The sequence below is a fragment of the Puma concolor genome, chromosome C2, assembly GCF_028749965.1.
Source record: "Puma concolor isolate L17-30 chromosome C2, mPumCon1.1.hap2, whole genome shotgun sequence".
In the NCBI taxonomy this organism is placed as follows: domain Eukaryota; kingdom Metazoa; phylum Chordata; class Mammalia; order Carnivora; family Felidae; genus Puma; species Puma concolor.
In genome coordinates this window covers 113383096-113399173 of record NC_141675.1, presented here as the reverse complement: position 1 = coordinate 113399173, position 16078 = coordinate 113383096, and the positions used below count along the sequence as shown (strand labels likewise).

At 43.6% G+C, this 16078-nt stretch overlaps 1 protein-coding gene across 8 annotated transcripts in view; it reads left to right on the top strand.

Annotated features, from left to right (window-relative positions):
• The window catches only part of ST3GAL6 (ST3 beta-galactoside alpha-2,3-sialyltransferase 6), an 85137-nt gene that overhangs the window by 44371 nt on the left and 24688 nt on the right, over positions 1-16078 (top strand). For 7 of the 8 annotated variants that reach the window (XR_015240347.1, XM_086675645.1, XM_086675647.1 and 4 more), the window contains 4 exons: positions 8068-8166; positions 11270-11456; positions 11572-11709; positions 15097-15249. Coding sequence is in view for 7 of the 8 variants with exons in the window: in XM_086675645.1 (XP_086531771.1) it covers positions 8068-8166; positions 11270-11456; positions 11572-11709; positions 15097-15249 (577 nt within the window). In the remaining variant the exon portion in view is untranslated. The remainder of the gene's footprint in view (positions 1-8067; positions 8167-11269; positions 11457-11571; positions 11710-15096; positions 15250-16078) is intronic. The other variant, XM_086675644.1, reaches the window with a different exon arrangement.

Below are 16078 nucleotides of genomic sequence, written 5' to 3'. Positions count from 1 at the left end.
GACCTGACCTGAAATCAAGAGTTGGATGCTCAACCAGCTGAGCCACCCAGGCACCCCTGAGCAGTGTATTTTAAAGGCAGAATATACTCCAGAAAGGCAGAATGTACTAACCTGCCTTCTTGTTGCCTCAGAGTAAACTGTTCCCTACGTGACCTTAAACATCTCCCATTTCTCCTCTCAGCCTGGGGGAAAATGCTCTAGGACAAACAGGTCTGAGAACAGTCTCTTTCTCAGGCAGAGAGAATGAACTGCCCCCAGCTGTGGATTCAGGAGCGGGGTTGGGGGTGAGGGGGGCGCCCCATGGACCAGGAGGAAGCCTTGTTGGCATGAGCTGCTCACTTGGTCAGTGGGTCTGTAGGGTCGGGATTGGGATGAGCAGAGAGAGGGGAGCTCCACTCTTTCCATCCCCTTCCCCCTTGGGCTGCTCTCCACTGATGTTATTCTTCCTTTATCCTCTTGGTTTTTTTCCAGAAGGTTCAGACATTTGGTCATTGTTTCAAATCCGAATCCTTTACAGTCCTACCAGATGTAAGTCCTAGTTTTGTTCAGTTACATTATTCAGTTCACATGATGCCCTCCATTGGGACAGATTACACTGTGAATGGGAAAGTTCTAAATACCAGATGCATTTACAAGAGAGGAGTCTTCCTCTTTCCCACAGGTGTCACATAAACGAAGTCTGCAGGTTAGCATGTTATTACCCATTTGATTTTATTTATCTTTTTGTTTTTAACAAGAAGTATACTCTTTGGCTTTTCCCTTTATATTGTTTAGTTTCTCTCCTGAGCAATGACCCGCCAGGTTGGGGTAGGGTAACCACCGAGGCACCCGTATGTTGCCTAAAGAATCGTGATTACCTAAGCTTACCTGTCTGTGCTGTGTTGTGCTGCTTTAGGGCCAGACTCAAAAGCAAAGTGGTGAATTGTAGAGAATCCTCAGAGGCAGGAAGGGTGGAGATCTAGTCCAACCCCCTCAGTTGAAAGGTGAGAGAGCTGAGGTCCAGAGAGGTTATGTGGAGGTCTGCAAATTTCTGTTTTCAGTACCTCCTTTCACGTTTTAACAGAGTAAAAGACAGGAAAGACCGCACAACCGAATGTCTTAAACTGAGCATCATCTGAAGAGCTAAGGGGAAGAGAATTCTGGAATTGTGAATTCTTTTGGATACATTGTTAAGGATTTCCAGGGCTATAAATCTTGTGCATTATTGAATATAGCTTATGCCTTTATTCTTAACCTCAAGCCATTTTTAACCAGATGATCTTTAATACTTCGGCAGGGTTAAACCAAATCCTCTCCAAGTTACATGTGTCAGTTCACTGAAAACACATATATGTTAAATAGGTTTCTTTTGTTCTCTTAAAGATACATGATCTCCATAGACTCTTGTCTTCAAGGAGAGCTTGAAAAACAGGGTTTTGGGGGAGGGGAAGTAGAGGGAGGAAAGGGGCGGGCAGTAAGGAAGTGGGCAGGCATGGGACTGCTAAGTAGATGAGTCAGTACTTGTGAAAAACGGCACAGTTTTGTGTCCTTGGGCAAGTTCCTGCATTTCTGAACCTTAGTTTCTTGTAAAAGAGGGTAATGGAGCTACATATGCACCATGCCACGGTCAGTTTTAATAGTTAATAGTTAAGTCAGTGAAACCGTTGCACAGTCATTAAGTCAACGTAAGCATCGGTACTGTTTTTGCAACTTCCTGTGAATCTAGAATTATCTGGAAATAGAAAGCTTACATTGAAAACATGACCACCGAGCTTCTATATGAATGTTCATAGGAGCATTAGTCATAGTAGCCCCAAAGTGGAAACACCCAAATGTCTAACTGCCGAATGAATAAATTAAAGGTATATCCGTATAAAGGAAATTATTTGGCCATTAAAAGGAACGGGGTACTGATTCATGCCACAACATGGACGAACTTTGAAAACACCATGCTCAGCAAAAGAAGCCAGTCATGAAATAGCAAGTACAAGTATAGTTACATGCGATACAACGCACGTACCACATACAATTACTGCATGATTCCAGTTACAGGGAGTGGCCAGAATAGACAGCGCTATGGAGACAGAAAGTAGATTTGTGGCGGTCAGGGGTAGGGGAGGGGAAATGGAGAGCAAGTGCTACTGGCTGTGGGTCTGAATTGGGTGGTGGTGATTGTTGCACAGCTTTGTGAATATGCTAAAAGCTGGTGAATTTTAGGTAAAAGGATGAATTTTACGACACGTGAATGATATTCCCATTAAAAAAAATAAAATGTTTTTGAAAAGAACTGGGGGTGGCAGTGACCTCTCGTTTCCTCTCTAGCCTCTGTGGCACTGTGTTCGGAAGGGACTGTGAAGCCGTGCCTAGAACCAATGGTTTCTCTTTGTCATCTTTTCTGTATGCTGCTGCTGCTGCTGCGTTCTTGGGACCCTGGTTGCTCCCTTTATTCCCCAAAGCACAGCTCACATGAGGGGGCCATGGTTTACACACTTCACTAACGATTGAGGATATTTAAGGAAGTCGTATCACAGAAAAGCAATACTTAAAATGTGCGTGTGTTACAAGGCCCTGACCCTTTCTGGCTGGCTGTGCATGTATCTCTTTAGCACCAGTCTGCCCCCCAGCCCCGGGGCATGCTGCCTTCTCCTTAGTGGGAACACATTCTCCCTCAGCCAGAGCGGCAGAAACCCTGAATCACAAAATCTCAGCTCCCACTTAAATGCGTGAACCAGGGGCCCCTGGGTGGCTCCGATGGTTGAGCGTCCAACTTCGGCCCAGGTCATGAACTCAACGGTGTGTGAGTTCGAGCCCCGCGTCAGGCTGTGTGCTGACAGCTCGGAGCCTGGAGCCTGTTTCAGATTCTGTGTCTCCCTCTCTGTCTGCCCCTCCCCTGCTCATGCTCTGTCTCTCTCTCTCTCTGTCAAAAATAAATAAACATTAAAAAAAAAATTTTAAATGCGTGAACCAGCTCTCCACCTCCCCCTGTCACCATTGCATTCTGGGAGGCCGCCAGATTCTGTGAAGAGTGTGCGAGGCCAGCACAGGTGGTTACAGAGTAACTCTACATAAATACCTTACTGAGCCGAAGCACCGGTGCTAAATCGGTTGCCTGCTCATTGGACACGGGTTTGTGACAGCTGCCTAGTTGCTCACCCAAGCGGGATCCATTATGTTACATCAGCAGAACGGGGCCAGATTGGCAACCAGCTGGGGCGGGAGCGTGGCTTCAGACAACTTAAAAAGAGGAAAAAGATGGAGACTTCAGTTATTTAAGGAAAAGAGCCCAGGCTCTAGAAAGTTTCTCAATGTCTGCATCACTACTCTGGGCATCCTGCTGTTTTGCAAGGTTTCTTTACATGGTAGCATTTTCAGCCTGGAGGAGAACTTGAGGCTGGGGGTTGTGGGGGGGGGGGGTTGGTTGGGGCAGTTGTGTTTCTGTGTCAACAGAGTGAGTCACAGGTGGTGAAAAGGCAGGAGCAGCCACAGTCTTTCATAACAGCCATTGTTGTCACATGTTGAGTGGAAATACAGAAACCGGGTACATGTGCCAGAGGACATGGTCTCCTGCAATGTAGAGTAACAACATTTGAGACCTCGGTGATTCCCTTCACAAAAGGGCAGACTAAGTTCCTAGAGGTTAGGTCTCTAGGCCAAGGTCCTGAAGATGCTGAATGGGGGAGCCAGAACCAGCAGTCAGGTCTCTAGCCACAGCCCATTGCTCAGTGTTTCAGGGTCTTCAGACTGCAAGTAACAGTAGCCTAAGAGTGATTTAAACAAAGCAGACCTTTATTGTCTCCCATATTGCCTAGATACGTGGGTTCATGTCTGCAGGCTTGTGGTTCCATCTTGCAGGCTGCGTGTGGCTGCACAGACTGGATGGCACAGCTCCAGGGAGTGTCCGTTCACACATACAGTTACTTGACTGGTGCACCTTGTAGGTGGACAGTGTACAACTTGCGCATCTGTATGGAGCCGCTCTGGTTGTGTGACTGAATTAGCAGCTCAGTGATGTCAGGGCAGCTTCTCTGTGGCTCTCTGTGTCTCTCCCTGTTGTAAGATGACTGCCGCTGCTCTAACCGTATGTTGTCACATATCAGCATCTAAGAGGAAAGGAAGGGGTAGATCAAAAGAAAGCCTTCTTTTCAAACTGTGCTCTTGCGGGGGGCGAAATCTTTTCTGGAGCATCTAATAGACTCTCTAATGTCTTTCTGCCCAAGGGTGGGTTACGGGGCCACCTCCAGACCGACCGTTGTCAGGCTTTACGGAAGCAGGGCTCTACCGGCAGGTACACAGGGTAGTGGGTGTGGGAGAATGACCAGTGAGATCTGCAGAGATTGTTAGGCTGAAGATGAGGTGATCTATTTTAATGTGTATGATACTGCTGAAGGGAAGAGTGGATGTCAGAAAGCATTCAGAAGACAGGCCACAGGCCACTTGAAATGGGCAATTCACGTCTACTTTCTCTGTGTTGGTGGTGTTGATGTTTACCTCTGTAGAGCGTAGGAACTCTCCTGGGTTTTGCCTGACTTGATGAGAAGCATGCCTTTCACCCGGGGGAAGAGTGATTTCTCACCGTAGCTGTTTCAGCAGGCTTCCAGATTTTCCATTAACAGATTCAGGCACTCTGGAGTGATTTTGTTTTCTGGGTGAGCAGTTTGGGGCATGTGCATTTCCCCACCTGTTCCTGGGGTGGGGGAAAGAAGAACGGATAGCTGCTTTTCCAGACACAGAGTAAGGAAACAGTCACCATCCTTCATGTAACAGCCAAACTGATTCCTAAAGTGCACAGCCTATGAGCCAGGAAGTTTTAGATCGGAGGATACAGGAATATGAACAGTACTATTCTCGCCCTCTAGGGACTCAGAATTCCCTGTAGTTATTTGTGCGTGAAAGTTGTGTTAAATAAATATGGTAAAGTTATATGTACCCAAGGGACCCTGGAAATTACCGTTTTACACCTCAGGGAACAAGGGGATCCAGGAGCCCAGACCAGGTGGAGGGAAGCCAAGGAGACGATGGATCAACTTTTTGGTAATATGTGGTGACTGCTGGGGAGAGAGGGGTGAGTTGTGTGGTTCAGACTGTGTACCTGTACCATGACGTGTTTCCCACAGTCACAGGGGTGTCGTGAATACTAGCTGTAGATAAGCTGCTATTGCTACAGAGTGGTCCTAGGGATGCCCCTGAAACAGTTTCTAGTGTTATACATGATCCTCAGAAAAATATGTGGGTCTTTGCGATATCCAAGGAGGAAATGTGAAATTTCACTGACAAGATTTCCTTTCAGAGGCTTAGGCAAACTTTTTTTTTTTTTCATGACAAAGGGCCTTCCCTCCTCCCAGCTGCCCCCTCCAAAGCTAACAGAGAAGAACATAGAAAGTGAAATTTCTCAAAATGTGGTGACCATCGAACTGTGACCCGTCTTTAGAATTACATTTCTCTTGAGTGAGGCAGTGTCTCTAAGATTTCTTTCCATTTTTCCCAAGCCCTTAAACCTCCTGGGACGATGGACAGGAAGAGGCTACAGAATTGTGTACAAGCCATGGCCTTCTCTCTGTAGCTAATCCTGGGGCTCCTGTAGTAGGAGTTCTGCATCTAGCCCTCTCCTCCCTTTTCTCTTGACTGGAAGGCTTGATGGGATCTGTGAGGGGAGGTCCAGGACCTGGAGCCTGCGTGGGGACCAGGAATGTGACACATTAGTATGGCAGATGGTTGCTTCTCTTATCACAATGCTCTTTTGGCCACACAACGATCTAGGGCTTGATGACCAACTGCAGTCCAGTCTGATAAACATACCACTGAGCAGAAACTTCTGTGAACACTAAGGTTGAGCCTGTTGGCTTATTGCTGAGCAGTGATTATGGAACTGGTTGTGTCTGGGACGGAGTTGAGCTACCTCTTTACGGGTCAACTTCGGGGATCAGACTTGTGGGTCGGTGGTCCTTCGATGAGGCTCCAGGGTAGGAACTCCGGAGACACGGCGGTGGTATGCACTCCTGTCTAGCCTGGTATGTTTGATGATGTTAGAGTCAGTCAGCCTGGTGTCAGGCTGGAAATCCCAGGCCAGGCTGGATGCTGTAGCTGCAGGGGCACGTGGGAATAGGGAGGTGGGAGAGGGCTAATCTGGGTGCCATAGTTACCGATAGCTCTCCTCCTTCCTCATATAGGTTACATAGGAACAGAGCTTGTTATTTGGGTCCTGTCCGTTCCTAGGCACCCCCTCCCCTATGCCCAGCCTTGCTTAGCAGGTAGATGAAGCCAGCTCCACAGCTTCAGCCTCTGATTTGTATTAAACTGACCCCGAGGTTATGGAAGGAAAAGTCAAACAAGCTGTGCATGTGAGAAGTACCCTCATCACATAGAGTATTCATAAGATGGATCCGGTGAGGTTGATGACAATATACCCAGAGAGGAAAGGGTTTTGAATGTTTGCCAGTCTTCCCATCTTCTCCGTGCCACCTGGTGGCAGAGCACCGTGGATAAAGTTGCCTTCCTGGAAGTGGGATTAATGTCAAACTTGCAATATAAAAGCATCTAGACACATGTTTCTTTCCTAAGACAAGCATTTAAAAAATGTGCTCTAGAGCACACTGCGATCTGTCCATGATAGGAGTTTCGGGGTTATATCCTCAGCGCTTGTTGGACATGTTTCCCCGCTGCCCCCCCCCAGCCCCGCCCCCGTCCCTGACATCTGTGAAACTGGATTTTCTTGTTTTTGTAGCAAAGCAGACACTGATTTAGACGTGACCCTTGAATTTGGGAGCTAAAAGTCCCAAATTAAAATGTGTAAAAGTGTTTTCGAGTATTAAAAACTTACCAAATAGGTGAGCCAAACAAATTCTAAGGAAAGAGGGTCAATTCATATGTATACGAGGGTGTACATTGTCTCTTCTTGGCAGGGCCAATGTTTGGCTCTTTTTAATTATTCCTGTATTCCTGCATTCTCTATGTTTATTATTTTTTTTAAGTTTAAGTAATCTCTACACCCAGTATGGGGCTTGAACTCCTGACCTTGATATCAAGAGCCACAGGCTCCTCTGAGCCAGCCAGGTGCCCCTCTTAAGTTTAAATATTCTACAGTATTTGTGCAATTTTGCTACTCATTAATTTCTTAAGAGCCTTGTGGTCTAGAGTTCATCTGTTTTGCTTTATTTCATGGTTCTTAGAGAAACAGTTTTTTTTCTTTATACTTTCATGTCTTGAGGGTCCTGAAAGCACCGTTGCAACAGGCTTCCCCTCTGTAGTCTTGTCCCCTGAAGGAGAAGGACATGATCCGAGTTGTCATTTCTCTAAACTTGGTTGGGAGGTGGTGAGAGCCTGGAGATGGGTTCGGGGTTGCTGAGAGCGAATGGCACACAATCCAAAGTCCTAGGCTAGTCCCAGCCAGCAACAGGAAGTCCCGCTTCATCATCTACTTTAAAGCTCTCTGCCAGGAACACAGTGAACTTTGAGTTTATATTGGTTAAGCTCCAAGGAGCAGTACACGTTTGGGGAATTGAAGTGCTCATGGTCGGGTCCAAGGAAGCTGCCCCTTACCCACCAGATTGCCAACTGTCTCCACACTGATGAGACGCAGCAGTGACCCAGAGCTAGGAACTCAGGGGAGTGGGCAATGCTGGTGAAAATAAGGACGGCTGTGTAACATAAGTGCACTTGTGTCAACATTAACATGCAGCATCGCAGGCCAAGTGGTGTTTTTGTTGTCCAAGGGTCTGAATGCAAATCCCGATTCTGCCTCTTGGAAATATGACTTTGAGATGTAACCAACACTTCTCTGAAGTCCTTTCTTCATTTGTAAAATGGGAGTATCGGGCTTACCTGTCTGAGCAGGTGGTTATGAGATTCAAGCAAGGGACCGTGCATGGACTCATAAGCAGCTTTAGTTTCTAGCTATCATATGCTTCCTATGAAATGTTATTTATTGAATCCTGTATCTTTCTAATATATCCCTAGACCTGTAAGTCACAATTGGTTCTTTTTCTACTTGGGCAACAAATGAAATTTGGTTCTGGAAAGTATGGAACGAGTGCTTGGAATCACCCACTTGTACGAAAGATGTCTCAACCTCTCACTTGTCTGTTTGCCCAGCAGTGTGCCATGTAAAAAGTGCGTGGTGGTTGGTAATGGAGGAGTTTTGAAGAATAAGACATTAGGAGAGAAAATTGACTCCTATGATGTAATAATAAGGTAAATATATTTCCTGTTTGCTAACCTGGAATTGTTTAAAAAAAAAAAAAAAACATGGTTTCCTATTTTAGTATGACTGTGTTTTAAAAGGAAGAAGAATTGCTTAGATAAGTTTATTATGTAACTGGTCTCTCAGTTGTTGGCTAGAGTAGGCCTAGATTTCAGGTCGTTGACTCAACAAATATTTATGAAGTTTCCTTAATATGCCAGGCACAGTTTTCACCACAGGGGATACAACCGTGAATGAGAGCAGTGTTCTTGCTCCCTGTGGAACTTATATTCTAATGAAGGGAAGAAAACAATAATTAAATAAATAAGGGAGCGCGGTAATAAATGCCATACAAACAATTAAAACATACATGACAGGCAATGATTGAATGGCTGCTTTAGAATGGATGACCATCTTGAGGAGAAGACCTCTAAGATGGACCCAAGTGAGTCTGTAGTACCAACTGTATCAGAGCAATCCAGGCAAATAGAACGTTTAGTGCAGGTCCCGGGGGAGGATATGATCCTGGGTTTGAGAGGAGCCCCAAGAAAATCAGCAAGGTAGGAGGGCAGCAGGCCTGGGGAGAGTGGTATAACCAGAGGCTGAAGGAGCAGGCTGTGTAGGACTGTGTAAACTGAGACTAGAACTTGGATTTTACTTTAAGGACAACAGGAAACTTTTGCAGATTTTTTAAAATGTTTATTTATTTTTGAGAGAGACAGAGTGTGAGTGGGGAAGGGGCAGAGAGAGAGAGGGAGACAGAGAATCCGAAGCAAGCTCCAGGCTCCGAGCTGTCAGCACAGAGCCCGAGTGGGGCTTGGACTCATGAACTGCGAGATCATGACCTGAGCTGAAGTCAGACGCTTAACCGACTGAGCCACCCAGGTGCCCCCTAAAGATTTTAAAGCAGGACAGCAATTCCATCTGATTATGCCTTTAAAATACCCTGGCTGTGACGTGGACAATGGAATATGAGGGACAAGGGTAGAAATGAAGAGGCCAGTTAGGTGGCTATATTAAGGCAGATAATGGTGGCTTGGAACAGGATTGCCATGACAGAGAAAGGAGGTAAGTAAAGACTGAGACATATTTTAGAGGTAGCGTTATCAGGATTTGTTGATGTGTTAGATGTGAAGAGAGATGGGAATAAAGGAACCAGATACCTCCTTCTAGGATTTCAGCTGAAGAGATTGAGTTGGGGGAAGACTAGAGTGGGAACATGTTTAGATCTGGAGAGGGAAGATTTCTGTGTGAACATGTTAGGTTTGAGATGCTTGTAAGATTTGCAGTGGTAAGTCAAGTAGGCCGTTGGTTAAACGGTTAAAGCCTCATTGGTAAACAGCTTGTAAGCTGTATTTAAACCATGGATTGGGCAAGATTCCCCAGGGAAAAACAGAGCGAGAAGAGGTTCCCAGGACAGAGTCTTGAGGTACCCTACACTTAGACGTTGAGTAAAGAAAAAAAAAAAAAAAAAAAAAAAACGAGTTGGAAGAGGATCTACCAGTAAGTTAGGAAGTGTTTTAAAACAGAGGAGGTCAACTATGTCCAGTGTTGGTGAGAGGTCATGCAAGATAAGGACAGCGAATTCACCATTGGACATGCAACTCGACGCTTACTCATACTCTTGACAAAAGCAGACTTGGAGATATGATATGGGGAGTGGCCCTACCCAGGTGGTTTAGGAGAGAGTGACCGGCAAGAAAGTGAAGAAACCAGCATAGGCAATTCTCTTGAGAAGTTTTGCTGTGGTGTTGAGTTACGAGATGGTAGCTGGAGATGGTTATAGACTCAAAGGAGGCTCTTTTGTTTTGTTCCTGTTTAAAGATAGGAGATTCTAGAGCATATTGGTAAACTGACAGAAATGAACAAAGAGATTGCTGTGGTAGAGAGAGGGGATGGCTGCAGAGTTCAAGTGTGGTTGGTCCTCTATAATGAAAGGAAAACTGGAATTGTGGTTATGACTACCAAGAGTCCCACCGATGAAGGGGTGGGAGAATGAGGACATTTCCGTCTCTTACTTTCTCATTGAAAGATTAAAGTAAGGTCATCATCTGGGTGATGTGTTGTGTGCCTTGGGAATGACTATGAATAGTCTTTTGAAGAGTGGGAAGGTTTCACGCTGGGGCAGTGCATTAGGCTGACCTGGCAGTGCTTGGGGGTTTTGCTGGGTTACAAGCTGCCAAGAGTTTGTGCATTGTGAGGTCACTTTATTTTCTGTTCACTCTCCATTTTGAGGAAGCTGTGAAAGTTTGTCCACACAACAATTTTAAAACAATTTTTTTAACCTATAATTGTCTAAACATTTGATCATCCAGAACCACAGCAAACCCTTGTGGGAGAATGCCACGGGCACAGCATTTATGAAAGTCATTTAAGTGTTATTAAGACCGTCTCATATTACATTGAGTCCGTGGCAAAGGGCAGAACAGTTATTTATCCTCTAGGGGACACTGTTTTGGAAACAAAGCATCCCTTTTAATAGCATGCCTTCCTAGTGTATGCATAAATAGCGCATGTCTAACTTTGGCATTGAGCAGGCACAAGCCCAACAGTAGATCCTCTGTGGTTCTTTAGTTCCCTCTAGCAGTGACATTTATTTGCTTGTGCTTGGGTAGAATACAGAAATTTTATATTATTACTTTATTATGGAGTGCAACAATTTTGATGGGTCCTCACGTCACCTTCAGTGTGATCCTTACCTGTCAGCCTGTGTGCTCCATGACTGTAACGTGGGGCAAGTAACTTTGGACTTCAGGGCCCTCACCCAAGGGGTTTTGTTCTGAACGTCCTCCAAGGTCTCTCTTAACTCTAGTTTTCTGTGGTTCTCTGTTCTCATTTGGTTTTATTTAGTCTTTGGTTTTTCTGGAGGTCGGACTGAATTAGTTGTGGCCCCACAATTAATTTTCAACATTTCTGCCTTTGATCCAGCCAGCTGTCTCATGAAAGGGGATGATTTCCTTGGCTGTTATGCCTTAAAAATCAAGCAGTCGCCTTGTAGCTTTTAGCACCAGACCCATGGTTTCTGGTTTGTCCTGCTCTGTAAGCTCTGAAACTGGGATGGAATTGGCTCCTACTGAACTTGGTCTACATTATTTTGTGTTTTACTACCCACAGAATGAATAATGGTCCTGTTTTAGGACATGAAGAGGAAGTTGGAAGAAGGACAACCTTCCGACTTTTTTATCCAGAATCTGTTTTTTCAGATCCCAATCACAATGATCCTAATACTACGGCGATTCTCACTGCTTTTAAGCCACTTGATTTAAAGTGGCTGTGGGAATTGTTGACAGGTGGCAAAATAGTAAGTTGGCAAAATTGATCTGCCTTCTGATTACCTTCAGTTTTTTTTTTTTTCCCATTAAAAAAGAAAAAGACAACCACAATGTTCTATTTTCTGGGTTCTTATTTTATTTCAGAACACTAATGGTTTTTGGAAGAAACCAGCCTTGAACTTAATCTACAGACCTTATCAAATCAGAATATTAGATCCTTTCATTATCAGAATGGCAGCTTATGAACTGCTTCACTTCCCAAAAGTGTTTCCCAAAAATCAGGTACGTATTTTTCCTGGCACAGTTTCAAACTGAAGATCTGGCTGGGGTAGGGTGGAGGGTTCCGACGGTTTTCAGAAAGGATGAGAGCCAGGACTCACAAGGTGGCTTCTGAAGGCCACGTCTGAGGTAGTGAACTTAGATATCTGGCTATTATCTTTATGTTCTTCGGACTGCAAGGAAAGAGTCTCAAGGGGAATGTTGTTTTGTTTTGTTTTTTTCCTGCCCTTGCAGAGCCCTTCCGGGGTCTCCTTCTGTATGCCTGAATGGCTCATTTCTCATAACCTTGTCTTCAATATTCTGCAGTGAGGAGAGTCTGACGGGGTCGGGGGCTGATGGGCCAGCCGTGCTCAGAGTAGCAGGAAGGGATTCAGAACAAGTGCGTGGCTTTTCAGGCTAAAAAGAACTGTCTGAAGCACTCTGATAAAAATAGCACCGGTAAACCAGAGGAAAGGCAAAGGAAGGACAAGGTAGTTCAGAAATATTTCTGCGGTCACAGAGGAGACTCTGGTCCTGAAATTGGAGGAAGGGTGGTTGAAACTCCAAACTCTTTAATTAAGTAAAGGGAGTCTCACCGATTGTGACTCTTGTAGTTCTTCGGTTATGTTCCCTAGAAAACAATACTCTCCAGACCCATACAGTGGCAGAGACCAGTTTTCATCAGAAGCTTGAGCAAGTGTGTAACATAATATCTCAGCTGAAATGAGGTTTTTCTTTTTGGTAATCAGGGAAAATCCAAAGAAATAAACACACATCATGTTATCTTTTCTTTAGTATGCTAAAAAAAAAAATTCTCAAGTTTAGAATTGTTAGATTCTCATGCTTAAAATGAAACCACTTACAAAGGAATATATATCAAATATATCTACTTATATTCTAATATATATGTTATAATATATAAAGGAAATCATCCTTCTCTATCTCACTATCCCTTTTTTTTTTGCCTTTTATTTCTTTCTAGACTATTTTCTATGCATTTACACTTTTTGTTCAATTATTTTCTGCCATTTCCCCCCTCCATTTAATGAACTATTTCCTTATTTATAGACATTTCCATTTGCATCCAGCTTTCTTCCTCTATATACTATGGAGGAACGCATGTGATTCTAGGTATTTTCAGGCCATGTGTGTGATTTCTGTAGGATAGACTCCTACAAGTGGGATTCCCAAGTCAAAAAGCATAAAGATTTTAAATTTAAGCCGTATTTCTTGGTAATTTTTGAAGGGACAGCTTCTTAATAATTTCTTAATTTTGAGGGGAAAAGACCGCTTCTGAATGTACGTTTTGTGACTTCTTAGCTCTAATTTTCCTAAGTGAAGTAAGATCAGATACAACTTTTGTTTTCTGTTTTAGGTAGTGTCTCCAAAAGCATAGGATGACCCTTATCTTAATTAGGTCTCCAAAACTAGTTGTAACTAGATTGAAGTTCCAGTAGAACATGGTGTGCCAGAAGCCAAATGAGGACATAACGCTATTTCAGAGAGGTTATGTGGGATGCTGTCCAGAGGTTGAGCACAAATGATAAACATTGGTTCTGGAAACATGGAAGTCCTATTGGTAATACAGACAAGAATAAAAGAGGGAGAAAGCCTGCTTGACTTAGGTTAAACAGAACATGGGACATGAGCAAGTGGAGGTGAATCTTTAATAGAGTTTTGCTAGAAAAGAGAGCAGAGAAATGGTTGAAAGACATCGGATCAAGGAAGGTTTTGTGGTTTTTCAAAGACAGATGGCCATGATTATATGCTGAAGGGAATGATTCAACAGAAGAAAATAATGAGAAAGTGGGTAATGGTAGAAGCAGGCTTGTTGAGAGAGACGAGATTGGGTGAAAGAGTGCACTACTGGCGAGGTTGGCCATAGGTGGGAACAGACATCATGTGCACCTAAGAGGAGTGAGCGCTGAAAATACAGGTGAAGATGAAGGTAGATTGGGAATTGGGAAGATGGTGTAGTTCTTCTCTGTTTCTGTTAGTAAAACAAGGATTCAGTTACCAGTTTAAAGTAGAAAGGAGCCTGGGGCTGTTGGATTTAAAGGTATAAAAGTGTCACCTTGGAGAGTAGGAGTGGAAATTTACTCGGGAAATACTGAACGGCCACTTGAGGCTTTGGCCATAAACGTAAAGTGTGCCCAGGCACATACGTTGTTTTCTCTTAGCTTGTTCTGCTGCTTGGGTGTGGGTGGAGCCGGGGTTAAGATTCTGTCAGGTGATCATCTATTTCTGTGGGTGACAGGTACGGAAAATGGAAGGTCTCCATAAGGGAATGGTGATAATCACGGCTGAAGGTACTCTAAGATATGAAGAAAGGAAGTAGAGGACATGAAGGGGAGGGACAGAAGGGGGAGAAAGTGATGGGATCAATGAGGTTGGAGGCTTTTAACCTCCAAAAACCTCCAAAAACCCAGGCTTTTAACCCAGTCACTAATTTCCTTTTCTAACAGATGGTGAAGGGCTGTGGTGGTCACAGTAGGGCAGTGGGTAAAGAAAAGCGTATTTCAAAGGCAGTTAGGCTTTCAGACAGGCTTGCCTCTGTGAGTTTATTTGCTATTATTGTGCTTCTTGGATTTCTTCTCCTCCTCAAAATCATAATATGTAATTTCCATGGAATCTGTAATACTTAATCGAAAGAAAATCTCTTTAGATTGCTGTGTTAAAAAGTTTAAGATGTATTTTATTTTTGCCTTTGAAGGCCATCCTGGTGAGAATTAAAACTTTGAAGATCTTACTGTCAAACATGTGACTGCATTTTCAGGATATAGGTGTATATGATGGGGACGCTTGGTTTTTGTTTTTAAATTGATAACGAGCCAGTTGAGACTGTGACATTACTACATATATATCTGGCATTTTTATTTTCTAATCAGAGTCTTAACTATTTGTCATTGAAGTTACTTAGTCTTTCCCTACAGCTAAATTACTAGGATTATAAAATAGATTTAGTTTAAGTCTTCTGTGAATTCTTTCACCATGATCATCCATTAGCAAATTAACCTGTCCTTACATTTCATAAATGGGTTCAAAATTCACAGGCTATGCTTTTTCCACAGGAAGCCAAATTCAGCATGTTTTATAAAATACGGCGGCAGTGGCATCCTTTTCCTTGAGCCTCATGGTGTTTCTTCATTTGATAGTTGTCCTCTGGGCTAATATTGCAGTTAAGTTTTATTTGAAAGGTTTTCTAAGATTCCAGTCACACTTTCTATGCTTTTTCAGAGTTAGGATATTAACTGGGGGTTGGGTCTTAGACATGATGAGGGTTTAACCTAAGTATTTCTCACCTGATTAAATGTTCAGAAGTCCTGGTTTCATAGGGTGAGGTCACCTAAATATGCTTTGGAAACAAGTATCTTGTTTGGGTTCTAAAAAAACTTTAATTTCCTTTTCCAGAAACCCAAGCACCCAACAACAGGAATTATTGCCATCACATTGGCTTTTCACATATGTCATGAAGTTCACCTTGCTGGATTTAAATATAACTTTTCTGACCTCAAGAGTCCTTTGCACTATTATGGGAATGCCACCATGTCTTTGATGAGTAAGGTAATACATACCTACTTGGGTGTAATCTTTGATCCTTAGAGTTGGAAAGCCCACATTTTCTCCTCCGTCATTTTTAGTGAGGGAACAGGCTTTGAGAGTTTGAGAGCTGCTTAACCCTACGAAGATCTCCCAAGTGCTGAAACTGGGACTTGGATCCGGGGTTGTTAGTACCACCCTTGTTCCAATTTGTGGGCCCCGGACCCTTGGGAATATGACACAGTTATTCTCAAGTATCATCAAACCCATATAGGCACCCAGCCTTATCTTAGATGATGTTTGCACTATTTATATACACATACGGGCAACTTGCTATTTGTAGTATCTCAAATTCACTTAGCATTGCCATGGAACAGAGACACTCATCCACGTAAGAGGATTGAGCACTGAAAACAAGGGTAAAGATGCAGGTGCATTTGGAGTTGGGAAGATGATCTAGCTTTTTGTTGTGCTTTTCTGTGTTTTTTTTTTTTTTTTTTTTTTTTTTTTTTTTTAGTTATGTAGACGAGGTCTGTAACATTTTAGCTCCCTGAAAGAATATTCATGGTCAAAAAGGTGGCAAACCTTTATAGATCATGCTTTTCTTGAATTAGAGATCAGTGATGGTAGATAGTACCTTTAAGACTTTTTATTATTATTTTGGAGAGAGAAAGAGAGAAAATCCTAAGCCAGTTTCATGCTCAGCATGTGGCCTGACACGGGGCCCAACCCACGACCATGGGATTGTGACCTAAACTGAAATCAAGAGTCAGATACTCAACCAACGGACCAGACACCCCAAGATCTGTAAGCCTTTTTAACAGAATGGGAAGGAGTTGTCTAAGTGAGGTTA